Source organism: Aegilops tauschii, chromosome 4 (genome assembly GCF_002575655.3).
Source record: "Aegilops tauschii subsp. strangulata cultivar AL8/78 chromosome 4, Aet v6.0, whole genome shotgun sequence".
NCBI classification, from domain to species: Eukaryota; Viridiplantae; Streptophyta; class Magnoliopsida; order Poales; family Poaceae; genus Aegilops; species Aegilops tauschii.
The window spans coordinates 10,402,946-10,429,396 of record NC_053038.3 but is presented as its reverse complement, the minus strand read 5'-3'; the positions used below and the strand labels follow the sequence as shown (position 1 = coordinate 10,429,396).

The 26,451-nt window shown below is 46.8% G+C and overlaps 1 protein-coding gene across 1 annotated transcript; it reads right to left on the bottom strand.

Annotated features, from left to right (window-relative positions):
- Nucleotides 1–8,679: 8,679 nt before the first annotated feature.
- On the bottom strand, nucleotides 8,680–10,461 carry LOC109762221 (protein NUCLEAR FUSION DEFECTIVE 4-like). The gene has a single exon (XM_020321037.3). The coding sequence runs from the start codon at nucleotides 10,453–10,455 to the stop codon at nucleotides 8,680–8,682; it is 1,776 nt and encodes a 591-aa protein (XP_020176626.3). The 5' UTR covers nucleotides 10,456–10,461.
- Nucleotides 10,462–26,451: the final 15,990 nt, after the last annotated feature.

Sequence of the window (26,451 nt, the reverse complement as noted above, 5' to 3'; positions counted from 1 at the left end):
TCCCACGGACGGGCTTTGACCAGTGGACCTCTCCACCCAGTTGTGTCCGGTCAGCCCAAAGGTACACCCGGGAGCAACATCCGGGCCAAACCCACTGCTACATCCCCTCCGTGTAGACCCGACGCGTCCGTTTCCCCCCTCCAGGTGCCAGCGGCGGTGCCGTCCGTGAGGGGGGCCACACCCCGGAGACGCTTGCCGGGCGTTTGTTTTGGGGAACGTAGTAATTTCAAAATTTTCCTACGCACACGCAAGATCATGGTGATGCATAGCAACGAGAGGGGAGAGTGTTGTCCACGTACCCTCGTAGACCGTAAGCGAAAGCGTTATGAAAACGCGGTTGATGTAGTCGTACGTCTTCACGATCGACTGATCCTAGTACCGAAAGTATGGCACCTCCACGATCTGCACACGTTCGGCTCGGTGACGTCCCATGAACTCACGATCCAGCAGAGTGTCGAGGGAGAGCTTCGTCAACACGACGGCATGATGACGGTGATGATGAAGCTACCGGCGCAGGGCTTCGCCTAAGCACTGCAACGATATGACCGAGGTGGATTATGGTGGAGGGGGGCACCGCACACGGCTAAGAGATCAATGATCAACTTGTGTCTCTCTGGGGTGCCCCCTTGCCCCCGTATATAAAGGAGCAAGGGGGGAGGCCGGCCGTCCCTTGGGGCGCGCCAAGGAGGGGGAGGAGTCCTCCTCCTAGTAGGAGTAGGACTCCCCCTTTCCTAGTCCAACTAGGAGGAGGAAGGGGGAAGGAAGGAGAGGGAGAGGAGAAGGAAAGGGGGGGGGCGCCCCCTTCCCTAGTCCAATTCGGACTCCCTCTAGGGAGGGGGCACATCTGCCCCTTGTGGGCTGCCTCCCCTCTTCCCTATGGCCCATGTAGGCCCAATAGTTCCCCCGGGGGTTCCGATAACCCCCCGGCACACCGATAATTATCCGGTGACCCTCGGAACTCATCCGGTGTCCGAATATAGTCATCCAATATATCAATCTTTATGTCTCGACCATTTTGAGACTCCTCGTCATGTCCGCAATCACATCCGGGACTCCGAACTACCTTTGGTACAACAAAACACATAAACTCATAATACCAATCGTCACCGAACTTTAAGCGTGCGGACCCTACGGGTTCGAGAACTATGTAGACATGACCGAGACACGTCTCCGGTCAATAACCAATAGCGGAACCTGGATGTTCATATTGGCTCCCACATATTCTACGAAGATCTTTATCGGTCAAACCGCATAACAACATACGTTGTTCCCTTTGTCATCGGTATGTTACTTGCCCGAGATTCGATCATTGGTATCTCAATACCTAGTTCAATCTCGTTACCGGCAAGTCTCTTTACTCGTTCCGTAATGCATCATCCCGCAACTAACTCATTAGTCACATTGCTTGCAAGGCTTATAGTGATGTGCATTACCGAGAGGGCCCAGAGATACCTCTCCGACAATCGGAGTGACAAATCCTAATCTCGATCTATGCCAACTCAACAAGTACCATCGGAGACACCTGTAGAGCACCTTTATAATCACCCAGTTACGTTGTGACGTTTGGTAGCACACAAAGTGTTCCTCCGGTATTCGGGAGTTGCATAATCTCATAGTCACATGAACATGTATAAGTCATGAAGAAAGCAATAGCAATATACTAAATGATCAAGTGGTAAGCTAACGGAATGGGTCAAGTCAATCACATCGTTCTCCTAATGATGTGACCCTGTTAATCAAATGATAACCTATGTCAATGGCTAGGAAACATAACCATCTTTGATTAACGAGTTAGTCAAGTAGAGGCATACTAGTGACACTCTGTTTGTCTATGTATTCACACATGTACTAAGTTTCTGGTTAATACAATTCTAGCATGAATAATAAACATTTATCATGATATAAGGAAATATAAATAACAACTTTATTATTGCCTCTAGGGCATATTTCCTTCAGTTTGCAACCGGCACAACACTTTCAGACTTGTGAGAGGCCGCGTACGCAAGATTGGCGGCATGCTAGCCCCCGGAGGCCGCCGTCCACAGTTGTAGACATGCGAAGGGCAATCCGCGTAGAGGGAAGTGTTCGGATACTTCTCCATCATAAAAAATTATGAAAAATTACCATCATTCCTATAGCACATGTGCCCACATCGTGTAAAAAACTCATGATTTTATCGCGATCCGAGTATTTATAATATTCACGCCGCACCGTTATCGCAGAACGTCTACTATTGTGTCATCGCCGTTCGTGAGGGGGGCCACACCCCGGAGACGCGTGCCGCCTCTTCAGACATGCCACAACACCACCCGGCATGTATGAGGGCCCGGTACGATGCTCCGGTGGCATTGCTACCCCCCAAGGGCCCCCGTCTCGCCTAACCCTGGAGCGGTTGACCACGAGATCTAGCCCTTTGACTTCCCACTTACGGGCTTTGACCAGTGGACCTCTCCATCCGGTTGTGTTAGGTCAGGCCAGAGGGACACCTGGGAGCAACATCCGGGCCAAACCCACAGCTACATCCCCTCCGTGTAGACCCGACGGGTCCGTTTGCCCCCTCCAGGTGCTGGCGGCGGCGCCGTCCGTGAGGGGGGCCACACCCCGGAGACGTGTGCCGCCTCTTCTGACATGCCACAACACCATCCCGCATGTATGAGGGGCCGGTGCGACGCTCCGGTGGCATTGCTACCCCCCCCCCCCATGGCCCCCGTCCCGCCTAACCCTGGAGCGGTTGACCACGAGATCTAGCCCTATGACTTCCCACGGACGGGCTTTGACCAGTGGACCTCTCCACCCGGTTGTGTTAGGTCAGCCTAGAGGGACACCTGGGAGCAACATCCGGGCCAAACCCACAGCAACATCCCCTCCGTATAAACCCGACGCGTCCGTTTCCCCCCTCCAGGTGTCGGCGGCAGAGCCGTCCGTGAGGGGGGCCACACCCCGGAGATGCGTGCCGGGCGTTTGACATGCCACCACACCACACGGCTGTGGTAGGTCATCCCATATAAACACTTGGGAGCAACGTCCCCTCCGTATAGACCCGATGCGGCTGTTTCCCCCCTCCAGGTGTCGGCCGCCGGCGGCGGCGCCGTTCGTGATGGGGGTCACACCCCTCCGTATAGATTCGAAAAGTAAGGTATTTTTGCTTATATTAACCCATGCTACTTGTAAGTAAATTAAATAATAATACGTAAAAGAACAAAAAAATTCTATAATAAATGCAAAAAAAACTATGCCGACGGCATAGCCTAGGCCAGGGGCAGATGGACGGTGTGTCCCGAATCGATGACGTGGCATCTATGTCGACGGGAGCCGTCGGCATAGGTGGTGGTCGGTGCGCCTCGGATCGATGACGTGGCACGCGCATCTGTACCGACGGCCGCCCGTCTAAGCCGTCGGCATAGATCGGACGCCGTTAGCCGCACGTCACGAGCGGGGCAGTGGGGCCCGCATCTATGCCGACGGCTTATGTGTGCCGACGGTTGCTGTAGGCATCGGCTCGGGCTAGGCCGACGGCTGACCTGTGCCGACGGTGGCCGTCGGCATAGCTCTTTATAGCCCGACGGTCACCCTACGCCGACGGCCTCCTTTCAGCTGTTGGCATGTCCTGGAGTAGGCTGACGGTGGCTGTTGGCATATATTTGGCCGTCGGCACCGGCCCTGTTCCGGTAGTGACATCTGCACACAAAGAGCAATCCAGCAGTATATATTCAGATAGCAGCAACAATATTCAGATATCACACACATAGCAGCAGCAATATTCAGAGAGCACAAAGACTAGCAGCGGCCGGATTTGGCGTCAGATCCATCGGCCCCATCTCCCTGCCCCATCTCTTCGATTACTCCCCCTCTCTCCGAATCTGAAAAAACAGAGCGTACCTCAGCGACGGCGAGCTCGGGGCAGTGGCGCGGGCGTCCTCCTCGTCTTCAACTGCTCCAGATCGCCGCGGGAGCAAGCTCGCGAAGGGGCAACTCTGGTTTGGACGTCCTCGCTCGGTCGTCTAAATATGGACAATGCGTAGGGAATCTGATGGATGTCTAAAATTTAGGCCAGGACATACACAAGCCGCTGGACACCCTTTTTGGCCCTTGATGGTCTATTTTGATTTAGAGCATCTCCAGCCGCGCCCCCAGAAAGACCTTCCCAGGCGATTTTTTCGTGCCGGCGCCAAAAAACGGCCCAGTCACGCTCCCAGGAGCCCGATTTTCGCTTCCCTGGGCTGAAATCAGCGCCGGCGGACTCAGGCCGAACCCGGCGTGCTGGGGGGCGCCCGGGGGCACCGAGGCGAGCAGTGTTGGCGCGAAAGAGCCGCGGGCCAGCCGTGTCAGCGACACCGCGCCTTGTCTTCCCCCAACGCCTCGGTTTCCCGCGGGGAATCAATGGCAAGGCTGTTGCCGGTCAGCCTTGCCATTGATTCCTCACGGGCGGCGCGTCACAGGGCGGCGCGCCGACGCCTCCCCTCCCTCGCACGCGTACACACGGGCGCGACGCGGCTATATAAGCCGGTGGCCTCCCTCGCCTCTGGCCACACCAGCCCTAGCCGTCGAGCTCTACCTCTCCTGTGCGCCGCCGCCGAGCCCTCCCTCTCCCGTGCGCCACCGCCGAGCCCTCCCTCTCCCTCTCCCGATGGCCGAACGGTTCCCCGGAGACGAGGCGGCGACCAACGGCTTCGGCCACCGCTCGCTCCGCGAACAGGAGTCGTGGCTCCTGTTCGAGGCCAACATCCCGGCGCCGCCGGACATGCGCGCCGGGCCGACGGGGTGGAGGCTCAGCAAAGGCGGAGTGCCCATTCCCCCGTTGCCCGACGCCGTGGCGCACCCCTCCTACTTCGCCGCCGAGGTCGAGATCGTGCGCGCCTCCCTCACCGACGACCAGCTCGCCCTCCCCTAGTACGCCGCCGACAACCACGCGGCGTGGGCGGCGTACTTCGAGCGCTGTCAGCAGCAGAGGCTGGCGTCCACCAACGGGGCGCCGATGGTGGGCGGCCTGAAGAACAGCGAGGGGCGCCACCTGTGGTGGGGCGTCCTCGGCCGCACGCTCGAGGGCGTGCTGACGCACGTCGAGGGCGGCAACAACCCGCCGTTGGCATATCCCCTGGCGAGGGCGGCCGCCCCGGCCCACCGCCGACGCGACGGGCAATGGATGCCCAGGAGGTTCGGCTCATCCTCTTCTTCCTCCTCGCGCTCTTCTTCCCACTCCTCCGGCTCTCCGGCGCTGCTCGGCGTCAAGACCGAGCCCGCGGCGGAGACGCCGTTCGGCCGGTGCACTCGCAGCGCCGGCATCGTCATCAACGAGGGCGGCCGGCGTGCCTCCTCGTCGGCTCCTCCGCGCTTCGTCAAACCAAAGACGGAGCCGGGGCTCGCGCCGGTGAAGACGGAGCCGGGTCTCCCCGCCGTGAAGACGGAGCACGACGACGTGGAGCACAACGACGAGGCGGCTCTGGAATGGGCGCGCAAGGACTCCCTGAAGATGGCGAGGGAGCGCCAGTGCGCCGCCCTGCGGCGGTTCGAGCAGCGCCGCCGGGGCCGCGACGAAGGAGGAGTCGTCATCATCGAGGACAGCGACGACGACGACGCGCCGCCGCCACCAGTCCGCGTTGGCGACGCCGGTCAGGGGTCCACCAGGGACGGCCGCGTCAAGAAGGAGGAGAAGGCCGCCGACGACGACGGCGGCGAGGATGGCGGTGACGACGGCGACTACTCGGCGTTCATCGATTTCTTTTATTAGTTATATTTGCTATGTACCGCCGAACATGTCAATATATGCCAAAGTTTGTCGAAATTTAGCCGTGTTTAACCGAACTTCGCCGAACGTTTTTTTTAATAAATTATACGCATCTGGGGGCGGCCCTGGGGCCGGCGACTGGGGACCAACTCGTCCCAGGCCCTTTTTTTGCGACGGCTCGCCCCAGGCGGCGATTTTAGGCGTCCCCTGTGGGGCCAATGGCTGGAGATGCTCTTAGACTATGGGATACACTAGCCTCTAGAGATGGTCTTATGTATCGACTCGTTTTAGTTCGTTTTCATCCAGTTTCAAACGCAGCCTACTTTTCCATGCCGCGTGCTGACCAGTCGACACCGTTGACTACATTGTTCCACATATTCGGGACTGCAATGCATGCGTGGCCATGAACACCCAGCGTCTAAATTCTCCTAGATTCACGCTGTCTCCATCAGTTCTGCCCCCTGTCAAATCGCCATTCCCACGAAGCAAGGCAGCAGCGCAATTTTGAATGATATTTGTACGTTCAGCGGCAGGATGAATGACGATATTTCTGCATTGTTTTATTAGCAGTAAACCAAGACATGGCACACATCAGTTGGCTTACTTCTTGCCTAGAACATATTTTGAGAGAGAGAGAGAGATGCCTACCCGAAGCAAAGCAACAGTGCAAGGCTAGCTACTTGTCCCCATCAAGACGTTCGACGCTGCATGATGAATGATACTCCTGCATTATTGGCAGTAAACAGGACGTGGCACGCATCAGTTGTCTTACTCTTGGTTTGAACATATTTTGGGAGATAAGCCTACACCACTACTCCTATTTTATTATATGGGTACTTCCAAGGCAATCAGATTACAAACGATATATGTATTTTTGAAGCTTTTCAGAATCTTCACATACATTAGAGCATCTCTAACTGATCCCTAAAAACCGCATAACTTTTTTTTAATGAGTTAACATGACCTAGTCGAAGCCTTTTCCTGTTTAACTCCTTAAAACTTTTAAACAACACATTCACTAGCACTTATATTTGAGCGGCCGCAACCGAGTCTCAGGATAATGTCGGCCCTTCCCCCACGCTGCGCCCTCCCCAGCCCCCTCCTCCCTCGCAGCCACACGGGGACTGCCCAAAGCCACCCCACCGGCACCGCAAACCGCCGCTTTGGGCACTCACATCTCCACGGTTGCTGCCGCCACGCCGTGGTCGGCCGTGGCGACGGCGGCATGCTGGTCATGGATCTGGAGCTTGGCGCGCCGATGTCGGAGTAGCTGCGCGCTATCCAAAATGACCGTCGCCGCCCCTGGTCAACCCGAATGACCAGATCCAACCGTTTGAGGTCGTCGCCGTTGAATTGACGCGGGGACCACCGTCGGATCGGTGTTGCAGCCAGAATTGGCGCGCGCAGCTAGTGCTCAAAGCGCCGAGCGCAACACGAGGCTTGTTGCAAAGGCTCGGTGATGGTGCCCTATGATTTTGATAGTTCGCATTGAACTTTCACTGTTCCATTCACATGACGATTCAACAAACTACCGTTGGAAGTTGGAACAATCAATCTAACCTGCACATCTAGCAAATGAAATTAAAGCAGTCCCCTTTCCATGAAATGTGGGATCACACAAGACTTGCTGATCTTCACCCGCTACTTGTGTACTACTGAAGCAAGAATCTCAGTTATCCGTTTTGTAGTAGGACACTACAGTCGATCCATCTATATACTTATACACACAAATTAAGCAAAGCATGTGTAGCATTCGCATGCATCCGTATGATTCCATGGATCTCTTTGTCTTCGGTTAGTGTGATCAGCTGAACCGATCTTGCCGCCATTGGTGCAAACGGCGTGGTCGCTGGGACTGGTGCTGGAGGGGGCATCCTTGGTGGTCGCTTGTTCCGGCCGCTCCTCGCCGGCAGGACCCATGGAAATGCGGGATCACACAAGACTTGCTGATCTTGACCCGCTACTTGTACAGTACTACTAAACCAAGAATTTCAGTTAGGAAAAAGCTAACATCCACACGTGTGGTATTTTGCACATCGTTTACACGCCTCGATTACCACTCATTTTGCCACGTCAAAACAGATGACATCAGCAGGAATCTTTTTGGTTTTCGGCTTAAAAATGTTTTATCTCTTATTAAAAAATTCAATTAAAAATCCGTTTCATCATTAAATCCGTCTCGACGAGATCTTCAAAACTAGACCCCATGTTGATATGTTTCGACGAAATTTTTTTTTGCCAAAAAATTGCCATGATGTTTACATTGTAGTTGTCATAGTGTTCAAACTAAAGTTGCCATGTGGCAATTTTAGTTTGTAGAGCATGGCACTTTTAGTATTTTGATGATGCCAATTCCAGTACTTTGACCATAAAAATTATTTTGGATACGAACCATGGCAATTTTAAGTGCATGTATCATGGCAATTTTAGTTTATGGTTCATGGCAAGTCTAGTTTCTTAATTCCCCGTTTTATAATATGTCAAAATTTACTTTTAAATGTAGGAAAAAAATAACCGAAACATATCATGGCAACTTCAGTGTAAACACCATGACAATTCATGTGCAATAGATATGGTAACTTTTAATCCAAAAAAAAAAAATTCGTCGAAACATTTTGATATGAGATCTAGTTTCGAAGATCTCGTCGCGAGGGATTTAATGATGAAAATGAATCTTCAATCGGATTTTTCATTTAAGAGATAAACCATTTTAAAAAGTGAGCATGCATGCGGTGACGTGGCGCAGACTGTGTGTTATAGGGCATGTGGGCGGGTTTAACTCCCAACACACTTGTGGACGTTAGTTTTGTCCTTTCAGTTATCCGTTTTGTAGTACACAGCAATCAATCCATGATCCATCTATATATTTCTACATAAATTGACCAAGCTTTCGCATCCATCCGATCGAATATATTTCTAGACAATTTCGGTTCCATGGATCTCTCTGTCTTTGGTTAGTGATCAACTGAACGGATCTTGCCACCATTGGTGGCGACGACGTTGTCGCTGGAGGTAGCCGCACCCTTGGTGGTGGCTTGTTCCGGGCGGTCCTGTGCAGGGCCAGGAGGGCCCATGGCTAGCTCGGCGTTAAACTTGCCGTAGAGGTCGCCCCTGTAGAAGTTCCTGGTCCTCCACGCGAGCAGCAGCGAGACGAGGGCGCCCAGCAGGGTGACGCCGGCGATGATGTAGAATGACTCCCTGAAGCAGCGCACCCCGATGCAGGTGAGGTCGTTGCCTCTCCGCCCGCCCTGCCGGAGCGCCTCCTCGTCGTAGCGGTGGCCGGCGATGCGGACGTTGAGGATGTAGGAGCCAACGGGGCTGGCGACGGCGCCGAAGTTGTAGAGCGTGGAGTAGTACTTGAGGCCGAAGACCTCGGAGATGATGGCGAAGAGCAGCGGCCACTGCGCCCCGAAGCAGAAGCCGAGGATCACCGACGCTGCGTACAGCCCGTTGTTGACGCCGACGGCGATCAGGAGGTGCCCCGCGCGGGCCAGGAGGAGCACCGCCGTGAGGACGAGCGGACGGGGAACCTTGTACCGGGCCAGCACGTACTCGGACGCGAAACCGGCCACGACGCGCCCGGCGTAGTTCCAGATGCTCACCAGGGAGACGAAGGTGGTCACGCTGCGCTGCGGGTAGCCCAGCGACTGCCCGATCTGGCCCAGGTTGTCAATGGCCGTCAGCGTGCCGCCCACGCCGCAGATGGTGGCCACGAACAGCACCAGCATGTCCACGCTGAAGAGGGCCTGCAGGATCGTGTAGTCCTCCCCCCTCGCCGGCGGCCGGAACACGTCCTGGAAGCACGTCGTCGCCGGCGGCGTCACGGTGGCTGTGGATGGCGTCTCGTCGACGACCGTGGTCGTTGTAGTCGGGACAATGGACTGGGTGGGCAGTGGCGGCTGCAGGTAGGTCCTGAGCTCCTGCTGGACGATGATGACGATGGGGAAGAAGATGAGGAGGAGGAGCACGGTGGCTGTGACGTAGTAGGCGGGCCTAGGGAACTTGAGCACCTCGAGCTCCACCACGTTCATGACGAGGAGGTAGACGGCGAGCACGATGGAGGCGTAGAGGAAGTAGAAGAAGGCCCTGCGCTCCCGGCCGCTGGTCGCGGCGGCGGCCACGGTGCCCCGCGGCATGATGCGGATGGTGGGGATGAAGAGGAGCGAGATGGCGGCGGGCAGCCAGGCCATGAGCAGCACGAGGTCGGCGCCGTCGTTGTCGGTGCCGTAGATGGCGCGGTAGAGCTGCGTGAAGATGGCGCCGCTGAGGCCAACGAAGCCCTTGAGGAGCCCCAGCACGACGCCGCGGTCCTCAGGGAAGTTCTTGACGGCGGTGACGAGCGCGCCGGTGTTGGCGAAGGACTGGGAGTTGGCGCCGACGGCGATGTAGAGGCACATGAGCCAGACGGGCGGGCGCGCGGTGCGGCCGGTGATGGAGAGGTAGATCATGAGGTAGCCGACGAGGTTCATGGCGGCGCCGCAGGCGAGGACGACCCACGGCGGCGTCACCTCGTTGATGAGGCCCGGCAGGATGCCGACGTTGGCGCCCACGTCCTTGAAGAAGCTGAGCGTGTTGAGCGTCTGCTGGTCGTACCCCAGCGACGACTTGATGGCCTTGGAGTAGATGGCGAAGATGTAGGTGCCGCCCGCCGCCGCCATGATGAGGATCGACGCGAAGAACATGAACCACCGCCCGGCCACGACGTGCTTCGCGAATTGCGTCGACGGCATTCGGCCGCCGCCATCGCCGGACACCATGGCTCAGCTAGCTCGATTGGCCTATCGATTCGCCTAGCTAGTTTACAGCTGCTACGAGTGTGCTGGCTGGTTTGCTTGCTCCGCCTAGCTAGCTATCTCTACTCATAATGGAGGAGTTGTTAGTCTTGTACGGTCTTTTTTCGTCCGGTTTTATTTTGTCCCACCTCTCACCACTCCTTCCGCTGATTTTTCTTCCTTCCGTTAAAAAACCAAATCCCATTAAGGAGTATCTTGTTTCGTGCTTACTTTGGCAGGTGTTGATTCAATTCAATTACGTAAATAAAAGGTAATTAAAAATTCAGAAATCGTATCATACATGTGAGATCACCTTTCTAAAAGACGGACATAAGATTTTTCTTAATAACCTTCCAAACAAAATCAGATATTCCCGCATAACAAATCACTACCCCGCGCTCTGTGCTATTTTTTATTATCTCTACTATTAATCGGGCAATCACAAGTTTTCTAATACAACCAAAATAACATATATTTTTCTTATGAGCGTACGCATCCGCGCATGCACATGTAAAACGCCGTGGCCGGGCCTGACACCGACGCACTTCTCGAGAATCTCTACTCCCAATGGAGGAATTGGTAGCCTGGTACGGTCTTTTTTCGTCCGTTTTTCTTTTTGTCCCACCTCTCACCAACCCTTTCGCTGGTTTTTCTCCCTTCCGTTAAAAAACCAAATCCCATTAAGGAGTATCTTGTTTCGTGCTTACTTTGGTAGGTGTTGATTCAATTCAATTACGTAAATAAAAGGTAATTAAAAATTGAGAAATCGTATCATATATGTGAGATCACCTTTCTAAAAGACGGACATAAGATTTTTCTTAATAACCTTCCAAACAAAATCAGATATTCCCGAATAACAAATCACTACCCCCGCGCTCTGTGCCATTTATTATTATCTCTACTATTAATTGGGCAATCACAAGTTTTCTAATACAACAAAAATAACATATATTTTCCTTATGAGCGTACGCATCCGCGCATGCACATGTAAGACGCCGTGGGCGGGCCTGACGCCGACGCGCTTCTCGAGAATCTCTACTCCCAATGGAGGAATTTGTAGCCTGGTACGGTCTTTTTTCGTCCGTTTTTATTTTGTCCCACCTCTCACCAACCCTTTTGCTGGTTTTTCTCCCTTTCGTTAAAAAACCAAATCCCATTAAGAAGTATCTTGTTTCGTGCTTACTTTGGCAGGTGTTGATTCAATTCAATTACGTAAATAAAAGGTAATTAAAAAATGAGAAATCGTATCATATATGTGAGATCACCTTTCTAAAAGACGGACATAAGATTTTTCTTAATAACCTTCCAAACAAAATCAGATATTCCCGCATGACAAATCACTACCCCTCGCGCTCTGTGCCATTTATTATTATCTCTACTATTAATTGGGCAATCACAAGTTTTCTAATACAACAAAAATAACATCTTTATTTCTTATGAGCGTACGCATCCTCGCATGCACATGTAAGACGCCGTGGCCGGGCCTGACGCCGACGCGCTTCTCGAGAATCTCTACTCCCAATGGAGGTATTGGTAGCCTGGTACGGTCTTTTTTCGTCCGTTTTTATTTTGTCCCACCTCTCACCAACCCTTTCGCTGGTTTTTCTCCCTTCCGTTAAAAAACCAAATCCCATTAAGGAGTATCTTGTTTCGTGCTTACTTTGGCAGGTGTTGATTCAATTCAATTACGTAAATAAAAAGTAATTAAAAATTGAGAAATCGTATCATATATGTGAGATCACCTTTCTAAAAGACGGACATAAGATTTTTCTTAATAACCTTCCAAACAAAATCAGATATTCCCGCATGACAAATCACTACCCCGCGCTCTGTGCCATTTATTATTATGTCTACTATTAATTGGGCAATCACAAGTTTTCTAATACAACAAAAATAACATCTTTTTTTCTTATGAGCGTACGCATCCGCGCATGCACATGTAAGACGCCGTGGCCGGGCCTGACGCCGACGCGCTTCTCGAGAATCTCTACTCCCAATGGAGGTATTGGTAGCCTGGTACGGTCTTTTTTCGTCCGTTTTTATTTTGTCCCACCTCTCACCAACCATTTCGCTGGTTTTTCTCCCTTCCGTTAAAAAACCAAATCCCATTAAGGAGTATCTTGTTTCGTGCTTATTTTGGCAGGTGTTGATTCAATTCAATTACGTAAATAAAAGGTACTTAAAAATTGAGAAATCGTATCATATATGTGAGATCACCTTTCTAAAAGACGGACATAAGATTTTTCTTAATAACCTTCCAAACAAAATCAGATATTCCCGCATGACAAATCACTACCCCCGCGCTCTGTGCCATTTATTATTATCTCTACTATTAATTGGGCAATCACAAGTTTTCTAATACAACAAAAATAACATCTTTTTTTCTTATGAGCGTACGCATCCGCGCATGCACATGTAAGACGCCGTGGCCGGGCCTGACGCCGACGCGCTTCTCGAGAATCTCTACTCCCAATGGAGGAATTGGTAGCCTGGTACGGTCGTTTTTCGTCCGTTTTTATTTTGTCCCACCTCTCACCAACCCTTTCGCTGGTTTTTCTCCCTTCCGTTAAAAAACCAAATCCCATTAAGGAGGATCTTGATTCGTGCTTACTTTTGCAGGTGTTGATTCAATTCAAATACGTAAATAAAAGGTAATTAAAAATTGAGAAATCGTATCATATATGTGAGATCACCTTTCTAAAAGACGGACATAAGATTTTTCTTAATAACCTTCCAAAGAAAATCAGATATTCCCGCATGACAAATCACTACCCCCGCGCTCTGTGCCATTTATTATTATGTCTACTATTAATTGGGCAATCACAAGTTTTCTAATACAACAAAAATAACATCTTTTTTTCTTATGAGCGTACGCATCCGCGCATGCACATGTAAGACGCCGTGGCCGGGCCTGACGCCGACGCGCTTCTCGAGAATCTCTACTCCCAATGGAGGTATTGGTAGCCTGGTACGGTCTTTTTTCGTCCGGTTTTATTTTGTCCCACCTCTCACCAACCCTTTCGCTGGTTTTTCTCCCTTCCGTTAAAAAACAAATCCCATTAAGGAGGATCTTGGTTCGTGCTTACTTTTGCAGGTGTTGATTCAATTCAATTACGTAAATAATAGGTAATTAAAATTCAGAAATCGCATCATATATATGAGATCACCTTCCTAAAAGATAGACATAAGATTTTTCTTGATAACCTTCCAAACAAAATCAGATATTCCCGCATAACAAATCACTACCCCTCGCACTATGCCATTCATTATTATCTCTACTATTAATTGGCAATCACAAGTTTCCTAATACAACAAAATAACATATCTTTTTTCTTATGGGCGTACGCATCCGCGCGTGCACATGTAAGACGCCGTGACCGGGCCTGACACCAACGCACTTCTCGAGAATGCCAAGGTGTGGATCACGGTCTCGAGGATGGCCTGGTGAAAGGCGGGTCGTCGGGCCGCCACATACAAGCGTATGTGAATGCTGTCATATTATATTTCTTGTGAGTCATACAGAGGGCCAGACAGGCTAAATTCTCAAATCAAGTGTGATCATTCAAATGTAAAAAAAATCGTTAGGAAAATACGCCCAACAATACTCGGTAGGTGTCGTCGTCGTTCGTAGCAGTCATTCATGCGAAAATATTATGGAATTGAGCATAGAATCAATTGGGATATCAAACCATTAATGCAATTAATTAGCTAAAGAGTTAACTACGCATGCAATTAATTAGGTACATTTAAATAGGAAAAGAATTCGCACTGAATCAATTCACATCGAATTAATTAGCTAGAGAGTCATTAATGCAATTAATTAATTAGGTAGACAATTTATTATGCCTAGAGATAATTAGGTGTAACGTTTTTTTTCAAGTAGGCAGATAATTAGGTTATTTGGTTAGCGGTTAATTAGGCATATAGGATATGCCGAATCATTTTGTAAGCACTCGTGGGCAACAACGATGAACATGCTCTCAGCGACATGGCCGAGCACCGCTTGCCAATATGGACAACAACCACGATGAGCTCGCGACATGGGCGATCTAGCATTCACCATGATGGATGACGACTATGCTCTACAGGATCTACACACGCTGACGGTTGTCAAAAAGTTCACGGGTGAGGACAACATGACACAACATTGGTCATGTGGTTCGTGCTATTGTAGAAAAGGGGGGTGTTCCAAGCATAAGAAGGAAAAAGAACTAAAGCCACCAAGTGGTTTACGATGTTGGAGAAAGAAAGAGTGTTCCAAGAAATAAAATAACGAAATATAGAAAGAATATTATAGAAAACAATTAGGAATGAGACCTAAAGCTGGCAAGGAATGAGAAAGAAGAAGATGAAGCGTTGATGATGAACACACTAATGTTGACGTGCTGCTGGTTGGCGGCAATGAAATTGGTTGCGGAGAGGCTAGTATTAGAAGATGTAGGTAAGGACGAGAAAGAGAAGAACGACAATTATCCCTTGTAGCAATGAATGGTACGTGGGCTGATGGAGGTGGAGCATATTGATGACTAGGAATATGTTCTCATTTCCAATCGCCTCCGACGACAATGTGCATTTGCAAAGTTGAATGGACCTTTGAGAATGATTTCTATAGTTACCTGTTGTTTTGTGTCAATAGTATGTGTTAGGTTGTTCTTCTAAAAAAGTATGTGTTAGGTTAACCCACTCTTTTATATTATAAACATGAAAAATTCCATCCCTGTTGCAATGCACGACGAAGATGAGGTGGCCATCATTTGGTTTTAAAGGAAGTGGCTCCAGTGAGAAATTTCCCGCTACGACGAGAAACCGAGCGGGAAGGGGAGGTTCCGACAGAAAAAGGAAGATGCATCGTGGGATGGGGTTTTTATGTTGGACCCTAATGTTGAAGATAACATAGGGTGGGTCTATTCTAATAACACCCCTTAAAAGTCTTATTCTGCTAACACCTAATCTTATTCTGCTAATAGATTCATGCTGACCCGCATCTACAAACGCCCCGCAAAAGAAACAGACCGAACTGCACTAGCCAACAAAAAGAGTCCCTGCTCACTAGTCACTCCCCCCACGACCTCCATCACCTCCCTGCTCCCCTCCCAGCCAGCCACCTCCCCGTGCCGCGCCCCACTTCCCTCCCCACGCCACCCTACCTCCCTCCCCACGCCACCCTACCTCCCTCCCCACCTTCTCCGGAGCGGCTCGCCCCTACACTCCCCACCTTCTCCGGCGGTGCCGCACACCACCACCTCCGACCTCGTCCCTCCTCTTTCTCCCGCGCCATCCAGCAATCAAGGCAGGATCCGGCCGCCCTCGGCCTCCGGCGCGGGCTCAGCCACTGGATCCAGCCGCCACGGCCATTGGTGCGCCACAAACAACAGATCCGATCGCCGCCAACCTTCAGCGCGGAAGCCCTCCGCTCGCGCAGCCCGGCGCCGGATCCGGCGAGATCGGCACGGGGGTGCTAGGAGGTAGGTCTCTATGGGGCTGCGTCCTTCTTCTCCACCGACGGCTATCACCAGCGCTAAGCTCCACCCTCTCCCTTGTCTCCCCTGGCGTCGACGCCCCTCGCCCATAGCCGAAGCGTCCAGCGGCGGCGCCCGCAGCCGCTCCTCTCTGACAAACGGTGGAAGCTCCCCCTTCCTCGACTCTCGCTCGGCCCTCGACTTGCTGCTGGTCGCCGTGGCCAGATCCGTCGCCACCTCACGCCGTCCTCCCCTCCCCCGGCGAGCACGGTCCCTTCCTCCCGCCCAGGTACATCATGGGCGCCAGGATCGGACGACATCTGAGGCGTCCCCAGCCAGGTGGACTCTTGATGATGGATCTGGGCCGGCAACCGTACCCATTGTGCCTCTCTCCCCTCGATGAACTGCATCACCGCCGGTGTCGCTGCTGAGCAGTTTGCTTGTGTTGTTGCTGCTGAACCTCCCCGAGTGTGCAACGTTGGAGTGCAGTTCATCTCTGTATTAGCTATTTTTTGTGTTGAACATTGGAGTGCTTATTTCAGTTTTTTTGCAGCTCACATCAGTGTTACTCCAAAAAATGCGTTTCAGTTTCCTTGCATTCTGACGACCACGCCGGCCTGTGTGTGTGTGCGTGAGTGCAACTTGCAAAAAGCCCTCAAAATCAACTCAGTTGTGTGCAATTCCCAGGTGCTGAGGGAGTGGTTCGAATTTTTCCTACAAAAGATGTGCTCTAGTGAAGTTCATTGCTGATGTATCTCTATTGCAGTTTTCAGATGGGTGCTACAACCTTCTGCACTGCTTCTTTGATCCACTATGGAGGCAAAACGAGAAAGGAAACATTCTTGTTCAGAAGTCCAATTGTCAATTGGGTGTGTAGTTTTTTTCCTGTGTTTGGATGCATTGTTTTTGACACATTTCACTGGCTTGCCATGTGCAGTAAGAGACTATAAAGGAAAATGCAATGCGCTCTGGTCTAAACATGAAGTGCACCCCGAAGAACTCTACAGTACAACATTTAAAAAGTGTATTTGTTTTTCAGATATGAATTGTGTTGTTTTTCAGGCACATGTATATCATTTTATTTAAAAGGCAGTGCATCCATCATCGTGTTGCGGTTCATTTTTCTCAACCATGTGGTTTGCTTTCTTCGCCTCTGCAAAGTCCCCTCTCCAAATAGTTCATTATGTTTGCGCATGCAGTAAAAAAAGGAAGCAAAAAAAGCCTGGTCTACGCGTGTAAAAGATAACAAATATGAAAAAAATGAAAACTCATGCTGTTCATTTTCGGTAGTGTCACGGTTCACCTTTCGTAGTGTAGCGGCTCACTTACTCCCAACGTAGTGCATAAAAAATGTTACGGAAACGAAAAAAAGTGTTACGGAAACGAAAAAAGAGTAATGGGGCTCACTTCTCGATAGTTTTGTGGTTCACTTACGCCCGACATGAAGTACGGTCCACTTCCTCGTCTTGGAAAATTTACGTTTGAGAAAAGAAATCATGAAGTTCGCTTGATCGTTTGATGCAGTGCGATTTTCAGTCCTAAGCAGTGCGGTTTGACGACAGTGACACAAAATGCATGCAGTCCCCTTTTGACGACATTGCAGTGCGTTTTGACCTTGTTTGCGATTCACTCTCAATAATAAGAACGATGCAGTCTTGTTATATAAAAAAGTTAGAAAAAATGACAAATGAATCATGCAGTCCGCTTGCCTCTCTGATGCAGTGCGGTATTCAGACTGAAGCAGTGCAGTTTTATGTTTGATGCAGTGCACCTCGTCGATTTTGATGTCGTGAAAAACAGAGTGTCCGCATTTCGGTAATTTGGAAACTGCTCTTAAACCATTATGAATTAGAGAGATTGTTCTACATGCAAAAGTTGCGCCTCGTCGATATCTTTCCAACTGCTTCATTTGGATCATTCCGATGAACGGTTTGAATAAATGTACGAAAATACGTTCGCTGTCACTCAGTGACAGACGCACCGTTTTTAAAATTAATTTAAAACCGTAAGGAATCTGAAAACAAGTTCTACATATGAAAGTTGTGCCTTGTCCATAGCTTTTCAACGACGTTTTACACGCCTCGTTTTGACAAAAGGTTCAAAAACTAGAGTGAAAACAGTACTTTTTCAAAAAAACGTAATTCCGCGATTTAGTAAATTTGGAACTACTCTTAAACCGTAACGAATTAGAAAAATAATAGATATGAAAAAGATGCGCCTCGATGATATCTTTCCAACGGTGTATCATTTGCTTTATTCCGATAAGCGGTTTAGAAAAAATCACGAAAATACGCTCGCTGCCACCGTCGTTCGCCGCACCGTTTTTAAACTGCTCTTAAACCGCGAGGAATATCGAAAAGTGTTCAACATGGCGAAGTTGCGCCTAATCCATAGCTTTCCAACAATATATTATACGCCTCGTTCCGATAAACGGTTAAAAACTAGAGCAAAAAGCAATACCGAAAAAACACTGCGTGCAGTTTTTTACGACACGAAGTTCACTAGTGTGTAATGCAGTGCCCTTGCTACATAAAGTGCAGTGCTCTCGCGTTGAGCGTGCAGTGCGGAAGTGTTATCGGAATAACTATTCTGCTTACACACACACACACACACACACATACACACACACACACATAAACGCTATTCTGATCACGGGATCAGAATATTATTCTGATCACAACATGAACTTGCTGAGTTACACGCCTGAACTTCTCTGTGTAGGAACCCGACCTTCGGGCTATCTTCTCAACCGTGTCTCCTCGCGTGAATTTTTTTGGTCAGTCATGTTCTATGTGATGTAAGTGTAATCTACAAACGGTTTTTAGCAACTAAATGCCCGTTTTAAATAGGAATCTCGCTCATTGGCGGATTTGCTCTCGGGTCGTGATGAAAAATGTCTCTGTTGAAATTTTACTACGTGAGTTGTTCGACCTGAACTTCCCCTAGTGCTAGGTTGAACTTCCGCAAACATTGCCAAATGAGGCTTGCGATATACCGTTGGAAAGCTATGGACACCAGTATCATGACCTAAGTTAAATTTTTGGTAAAATATAAGTGGTTTAAAAGCAGTTTTGAAAATATTTTTTGTTCATACAAAAAACATAAATCGTATTTTCGATCGCATATAAAAACCGGTTATCGAAATGAGGCAAATAATATGGCGTTGGAAGGCTGCTGCAAAACCGCTCCTTCCACATATTGAAAGTTTTCTCTAATTCCCTATGGTTAAAGAGTAATTTGGAAAATCGTAAAATTTCGCAAACCGAACAGCCGAGTTCGTATTTTCGATGTCATTTCTAAATGGCTAATCCAATTGAGGCAAATGATATGGTGTTGGAAAGCTTACGAAAATGCGATACTTTTTCATGTTTAAAGTTTTTTATAATTTTGAACGGTTTAAAAGTAATTTAGAAAACGGTCCAAGTTGCATCGAGTTCGTATTTTCGAGCTAATGTTTTAACCGTACATCCAAATGTAGCAAATGATATGGCGTTGGAAAGCTTGAGTAAACGCAAAACGTTTTAGTATATATTGTTTCTCCCAATTCCTTACTAGTTTAAGTCAATTTTGAAAATGGCTAAAAATGTATTTTTGCCGTAATTTCTTCAAACTTTATCGGAATGGGGCAAATAATATACGGTTGAAAAGCTAAGGAAAATGAGAAACTTTATCATGTTGATGGTTTTCTCTGATTCCTAGCCATTTTCAAGTAATTTCAAAAACGGCGAGATCATTCGTTTTGCCTTTATCGCGAAATGGATTCTTTGAAAATGCACCGCGTGAAGAACCTGAACTTCTCGGCATGTCTACTTGAACTTCACTCTGCTTTTCACGTGCTTTTTTGCCCGTAGCTCTCCATCCACTCACCGGAACACTCACCGGAATTGAGCAATTAATATACTGGTGGAAAGCTGATGTAAACACGCAACTTTCCCGTGTTGATCGTTTTTTCATACTCGCGACGATTTAAAAGTTTTTCATCTGAAATTCATTCACTATAGTAGTCGAACTTCCTGCTGTTTTCGCGTTGAACTTCTTTGACATATTTTCGTTTGTAACTTTGTCATCCATTCGTCCGTGTTACACAAATTATGTTCTTTTTGTACAAACCTCTCTCACAATAATTTTTTTAACTTTCTTCGACGGAGGACTTGAACTTATAACAACAAAAATTTTAGACTTTGCTTTTTTATTCTTTTGTAATACAAAATGCACACCGTGTACTACGTGAACTTCTGGCAGTTATCAATCTGAACTTCTCTCGGTTACGTGAAAATATCTGAGTTTTTTATAAATATCAATCTAAATTTCTTAATCCTTTTTTAATGAATTTTGAAGCGCTCTATTTTTAAAATTTAAACTTCTTGGTATTTTATTCCTGACTTCTTGTTTCCATTCTTTAATAACGAGGGAAGTCTGAGTTTTCTATAATCATCGAACTTCTCCATCTTTTTAATATGGACTTCCTGGTTTTTTTTCTTAATTTTTTATGAAATTTTGAAGCGCTCTACTTTTAAAAGTTGAACTTCTTGTTATTTTATTTTTGAACTTCTTGTTTCCATTCTTTAATAACGAGGGAAATCTGAGTTTTCTATAATCATCGAACTTCTCCATCTTTTTAAATTGGACTTCCTCGTTTTATTTATTTTAGTAACGAAAAACACCCTAATTTTTTATAGACATCGAGCTGATTCGTTTTTAAATTTAAACTTCTACCTTTATTTTAAGAGAGAACAAGCATTGAACCAGTTGCGCCGCACCAATGACATTAAAACTCAGATTTTACTGACGATTTTAAAAGTTTTTCATCTAAAATTCATTCAGTGTAGTAGTTGAATTTCCTGCTGTTTTCACATTGAACTTCTGTGACGTATTTTCGTTTGGTAATTTTCTAATCCATTCATCATTGTTGCACAAATGATATTCGTTTTGTACAAATCTCTCTCACAATAATTTTTTTAACTTTCTCCGACCGGGGACTTGAATTTATAAAAACAAAAGTTTTAGTCTTTTCCTTTTTATTCTTTTCTTTCATACAAAATGCACACTATGTAGTACGTGAACTTCTGGCAGTTATCAATCTAAATCCTCTCGGTTACGTGAAAATATTTGAGTTTTTTATAGACATTGAACTTCTCTACCCTTTTTATTTGAACTTCATTGTGTATTTTCATAAATGTGAAAATTGGAGGTTTTTTAGAAACATCGAACTTCAATTTGAATTTCTGTTTTTTTAATGAGAAAAAAAATAAAAATTTAAATCTTTTTCAGTTTTTCCTTTTTAAAATTTGATCTTATTCATTTTATTATTTAGTTACGAGAAAACATATAAGTTCTTTTAACCTTCAAACTTCTCTCTTTTTTTACCCTAAACTTCTTAGAAAAAATATGGTTTTAAATAAGAAAACAACTTTCTAGGTTTTTGAAATTTGACCTTCTATGTTTTTTGACCTTCTCGGTTATTTTGAAATTGAACTTCTAGGGTTTCCAAATTTGAACTTCTACTTTTTTGACCTTCTTGGTTATTTCAAATTTTCTAGTTTTTCTTAAATCCATTTCTTATAAACTTTTTTTTGAACTGCTCCCTTATGTTGAGTTGACCTTCTCTCTTATTTTTTAGAAACGAGGAAAATCAAACTTTTATAAAAATTGGTTTTTTAGAAACGAGAAAAGTACAAAATATTAATGAGCTTTGAACTGCTCTGTTATTTTAATTTGACCTTCTTGATTTTACTCTTTAGAAATAGGGAAATTATTTTTTCTTTATGACATCAAACTAATGCGTTATTTAAATTTGAACTTCTTAGTTTTTTAATTTGACCTTCTTGGGTTTGTAATAAACATTGAACTTCTTCATATTTTGAATTTGAACCTCTATTTTTTAAAGGAAATAGCCAAAATTAATAAAAATCATGAATAAGCTCACTTCATTTTCTACTTGGCACTAATTTTACTATATGTGAACTTTCCTTATTTTTATTTTTGAACTTCTCACATGATTCCCATGTGAGAACTAGAGAAATAAAGTGATTGTAAAGCACTAGGTTTTAATATGTGAAATAATTTTGGCTATTTTTTCACGCACTTCACCATTTTGAACGAACAAACCCTTTGAATTCCTCGGACACCTGCCTTTGAACTATCGCAGAAGATGAAGTGGAACTTCTCGACCATATTCATTTTTTCCAAACTGGCAAATGCAAAAAAAATATAATTCTTGAAATGAACTATTTTTTAAATTTCAACTTGTAGGTTTTTTAGAAATGGGCAAAATCCATTTTTATGAAGAAATTGAACTACTCATACTTTTACCCTTCGTGGGATTTTTTTAGAAATGTGAACATATGTTTTTGGTACAAACATCAAATTGATTCTCTTTGTACACACATAACAGTTTCTTCAAACTCTCCATTTTATTAAATTTGAACTTCAAGAGTTAACATTTTGTGAGTGACGCCTTTCCCTTCGTATATGAACATCAAACTTTTCTTTTTGTTTGAATCTTTTGATTATTGGAGAAATCCGAGTTTTGTAATAAACATCTAACCTCTTCGCTTTTTAAATTTGAACATCTAGTTTTTTTACCTTCTTCAATTATTTAAATTTGAACTTCTAAGTTTTTTTAGAAACAGGGAAAACCCCTTTTTATAAACTTTTTGAACTACTCTGTTTTTTACTTTGACCTTCTCTGATTTATAATAAACATTGAACTTCTCTGTTATTTAAATTTGAACTTCTAGTTTTTTTAGAAACGGAGGAAATCCATTACTTCTTAAATAAACATCGATCCATTTTTTGGGTGAACCCTCAGGGGTTTCCTGACTTTTCAATTTTAACATAGAAATGTTCCTTATTTTTCTTTTCAAGTTTTGTATTTTCTTATTAAGGTTTTTCTACTTTGTAGGTTTTATTTTATTTTGACCACTAGATCTTTTTAAATTTTTCTGCCTCGCGCTTAATATTTGAACTTCAGGTGTTCACTTTTTTCGGAAAAAATGGATGCAAAAGAAAAGTATTTTCTAGATGCATCATACATTTGTGTACCTAACTTCAATCTATCTCGATATCAAAATTCTGGAGCTCTTATATATATCATAGTCAAGAAACGTTAGTCTTTTGTAGGCATATCAACAAACACGTATAGAGCACGAAACCACATCTGATTAAACAAAGATTTTGTGTGTATTAATTAGACTTAACATCCCGTTCATGCCACCACCACCTTTTTTTATCCTTCAAGTATATGTGACTAAACTGCTGCTAGAGGTATGTTTCTTTTTTTCCAATGCAGTGTTATAATATATTTACATGAACACTCGTTCAGGCAACTACCACTGTTTCAATGTCTGAAAAATGTAACCATTGTTTTTTCGTGTCCATCTTGCTAAAGGTGGGAATGTTGGGTGTTTTCCACCACAAGTTTGCTCTTGTCCTCTCCTATTTGTATTTTCTAACCACCGCACCATCTCTCTCTTATCCATTTTTCTTCTCCATGTGATGTAACAGCCGATGCCCAAAGCTAGCAAAACAGTAGCTGATCCACCAAACAAAAGGCACAATGTACAGTAGAACAAGTAGTACAACGGCTAGATCGTGCTTCATTTGGAGCCATCTTTAACGCAGAGTAGCAGCAGCAATTTTACTCTATTAGTAGGCCGCGTACAAGCCGACCTGTTGTTTTCCCTGTAACTGAACTATCATTAGTCTGACACGGAACAAACACAACGCAGAATCTAACACAGAAGTGACTCACATACAAAGGAGCACAGGAGGTCAATGGGCTACGAGTGACAGAGAAGACATTGAGCATTGGCTATAGAAGCCCCTGTTGGAAATATGCCCTAGAGGCAATAATAAATAGGTTATTATTATATTTCCTTGTTCATGATAATCGTTTATTATCCATGCTAGAATTGTATTGATAGGAAACTCAGATACATGTGTGGATACATAGACAACACCATGTCCCTAGTAAGCCTCTAGTTGACTAGCTCGTTGATCAATAGATGGTTACGGTTTCCTGACCATGGACATTGGATGTCGTTGATAACGGGATCACATCATTAGGAGAATGATGTGATGGACAAGACCCAATCCTAAGCCTAGCACAAGATCGTGTAGTTCGTTTGCTCAGAGCTTTTCTAATGTCAAGTATCATTTCCTTAGACCATGAGATTGTGCAACTCCCGGATACCGTAGGAATGCTTTGGGTGTACCAAATGTCACAACGTAACTGGGTGGCTATAAAGGTGCACTACAGGTATCTCTGAAAGTATCTGTTGGGTTGGCACGAATCGAGACTGGGATTTGTCACTCCGTGTAAACGGAGAGGTATCTCTGGGCCCACTCGGTAGGACATCATCATAATGTGCACAATGTGACCAAGGAGTTGATCACGGGATGATGTGAGTTACGGAACGAGTAAAGAGACTTGCCGGTAACGAGATTGAACAAGGTATCGGGATACCGAGGATCAAATCTCGAGCAAGTAGCATACCGATGGACAAAGGGAATTGAATACGGGATTGATTGAATCCCCGACATCGTGGTTCATCCGATGAGATCATCGTGGAACATGTGGGAGCCAACATGGGTATCCAGATCCCGCTATTGGTTATTGGCCGGAGAACGTCTCGGTCATGTCTGCATGGTTCCCGAACCCGTAGGGTCTACACACTTAAGGTTCGATGACGCTAGGGTTATAGGGAAAGTATGTACGTGGTTACCGAATGTTGTTCGGAGTCCCGGATGAGATCCCGGACGTCACGAGGAGTTCCGGAATGGTCCGGAGGTAAAGATTTATATATGGGAAGTCCTGTTTTGGTCACCGGAAATTTTTTGGGTGTTATCGGTAAGTACCGGGACTACCGGGAGGGTCCCGGGGGTCCACCAAGTGGGGCCACCAGCCCCAGAAGGCTGCGTGGGCCAAGTGTGGGAGGGGACCAGCCCCAGGTGGGCTGGTGCGCCCCCCACCAAGGCCCAAGGCGCATGGGAGAGTGGGAGGGGGCAAACCCTAGGTCCAGATGGGCCTTAAGGCCCACCCTAGTGGCGCCCCCCCTCTCCACCCCTTGGCCGCACCCTAGATGGGTTTGGGGGCTGCCGCCACCCCTGGGGAGGGAACCCTAGATGGGGGCGCAGCCCCTCCCCTTCCCCTATATATACTGGAGGTATTTGGGGCTGTCAGACACGTGAGAACACCTCTCTCTTGGCGCAGCCCTTCCCCTCTCCTTTCTCCTCTCCTACGGTGCTTGGCGAAGCCCTGCAGGATTGCCACGCTCCTCCACCACCACCACGCCGTCATGCTGCTGCTGGACAGAGTCTTCCCCAACCTCTCCCTCTCTCCTTGCTGGATCAAGGCGTGGGAGACGTCACCAGGCTGCACGTGTGTTGAACGCGGAGGCATCGTTCTTTGGTGCTTAGATTGGAATCAACCGCGATCTGAATCGCTACGAGTACGACTCCTTCATCCGCGTTCTTGCAACGCTTCCGCATCGCGATCTACAATGGTATGTAGATGCAATCCCCTTCCCCTCGTTGCTAGAATACTCCATAGATTGATCTTGGTGATGCGTAGAAAATTTTGAATTTCTGCTACGTTCCCCAACAGTGGCATCATGAGCTAGGTCTATGCGTAGTTTCTATGCACGAGTAGAACACAAAGTATTTGTGGGCGTAGATGTTGCCAATTCTTCTTGCCGCTACTAGTCTTATCTTGTTTCAGCGGCATTGTGGGATGAAGCGGCCCGGACCGACCTTACACGTACGCTTACGTGAGACAGGTTCCACCGACTGACATGCACTAGTTGCATAAGGTGGCTAGCGGGTGTCTGTCTCTCCCACTTTAGTCGGAACGGATTCGATGAAAAGGGTCCTTATGAAGGGTAAATAGAAATTGGCAGATCACGTTGTGGTTTTACGTAGGTAAGAAACGTCCTTGCTAGAAACCTATACAAGCCACGTAAAAACTTGCAACAACAATTAGAGGACGTCTAACTTGTTTTGCAGCATGTGCTATGTGATGTGATATGGCCAGAAGATGTGATGAATGATATATGTGATGTATGAGATTGATCATATTCTTGTAATAGGAATCACGACTTGCATGTCGATGAGTATGACAACCGGCAGGAGCCATAGGAGTTGTCTTTATTTTTTGTATGACCTGCGTGTCATTGAATGACGCCATGTAAATTACTTTACTTTATTGCTAAGTGCGTTAGCCATAGAAGTAGAAGTAATCGTTGGCGTGACAACTTCATGAAGACACAATGATGGAGATCATGATGATGGAGATCATGGTGTCATGCCGGTGACAAAGATGATCATGGTGCCCCGAAGATGGAGATCAAAGGAGCAAAATGATATTGTCCATATCATGTCACTATTTGATTGCATGTGATGTTTATCATGTTATGCATCTTATTTGCTTAGAACGACGGTATCATAAATAAGATGATCCCTCAATAAAATTTCAAGAGACGTGTTCCCCCTAACT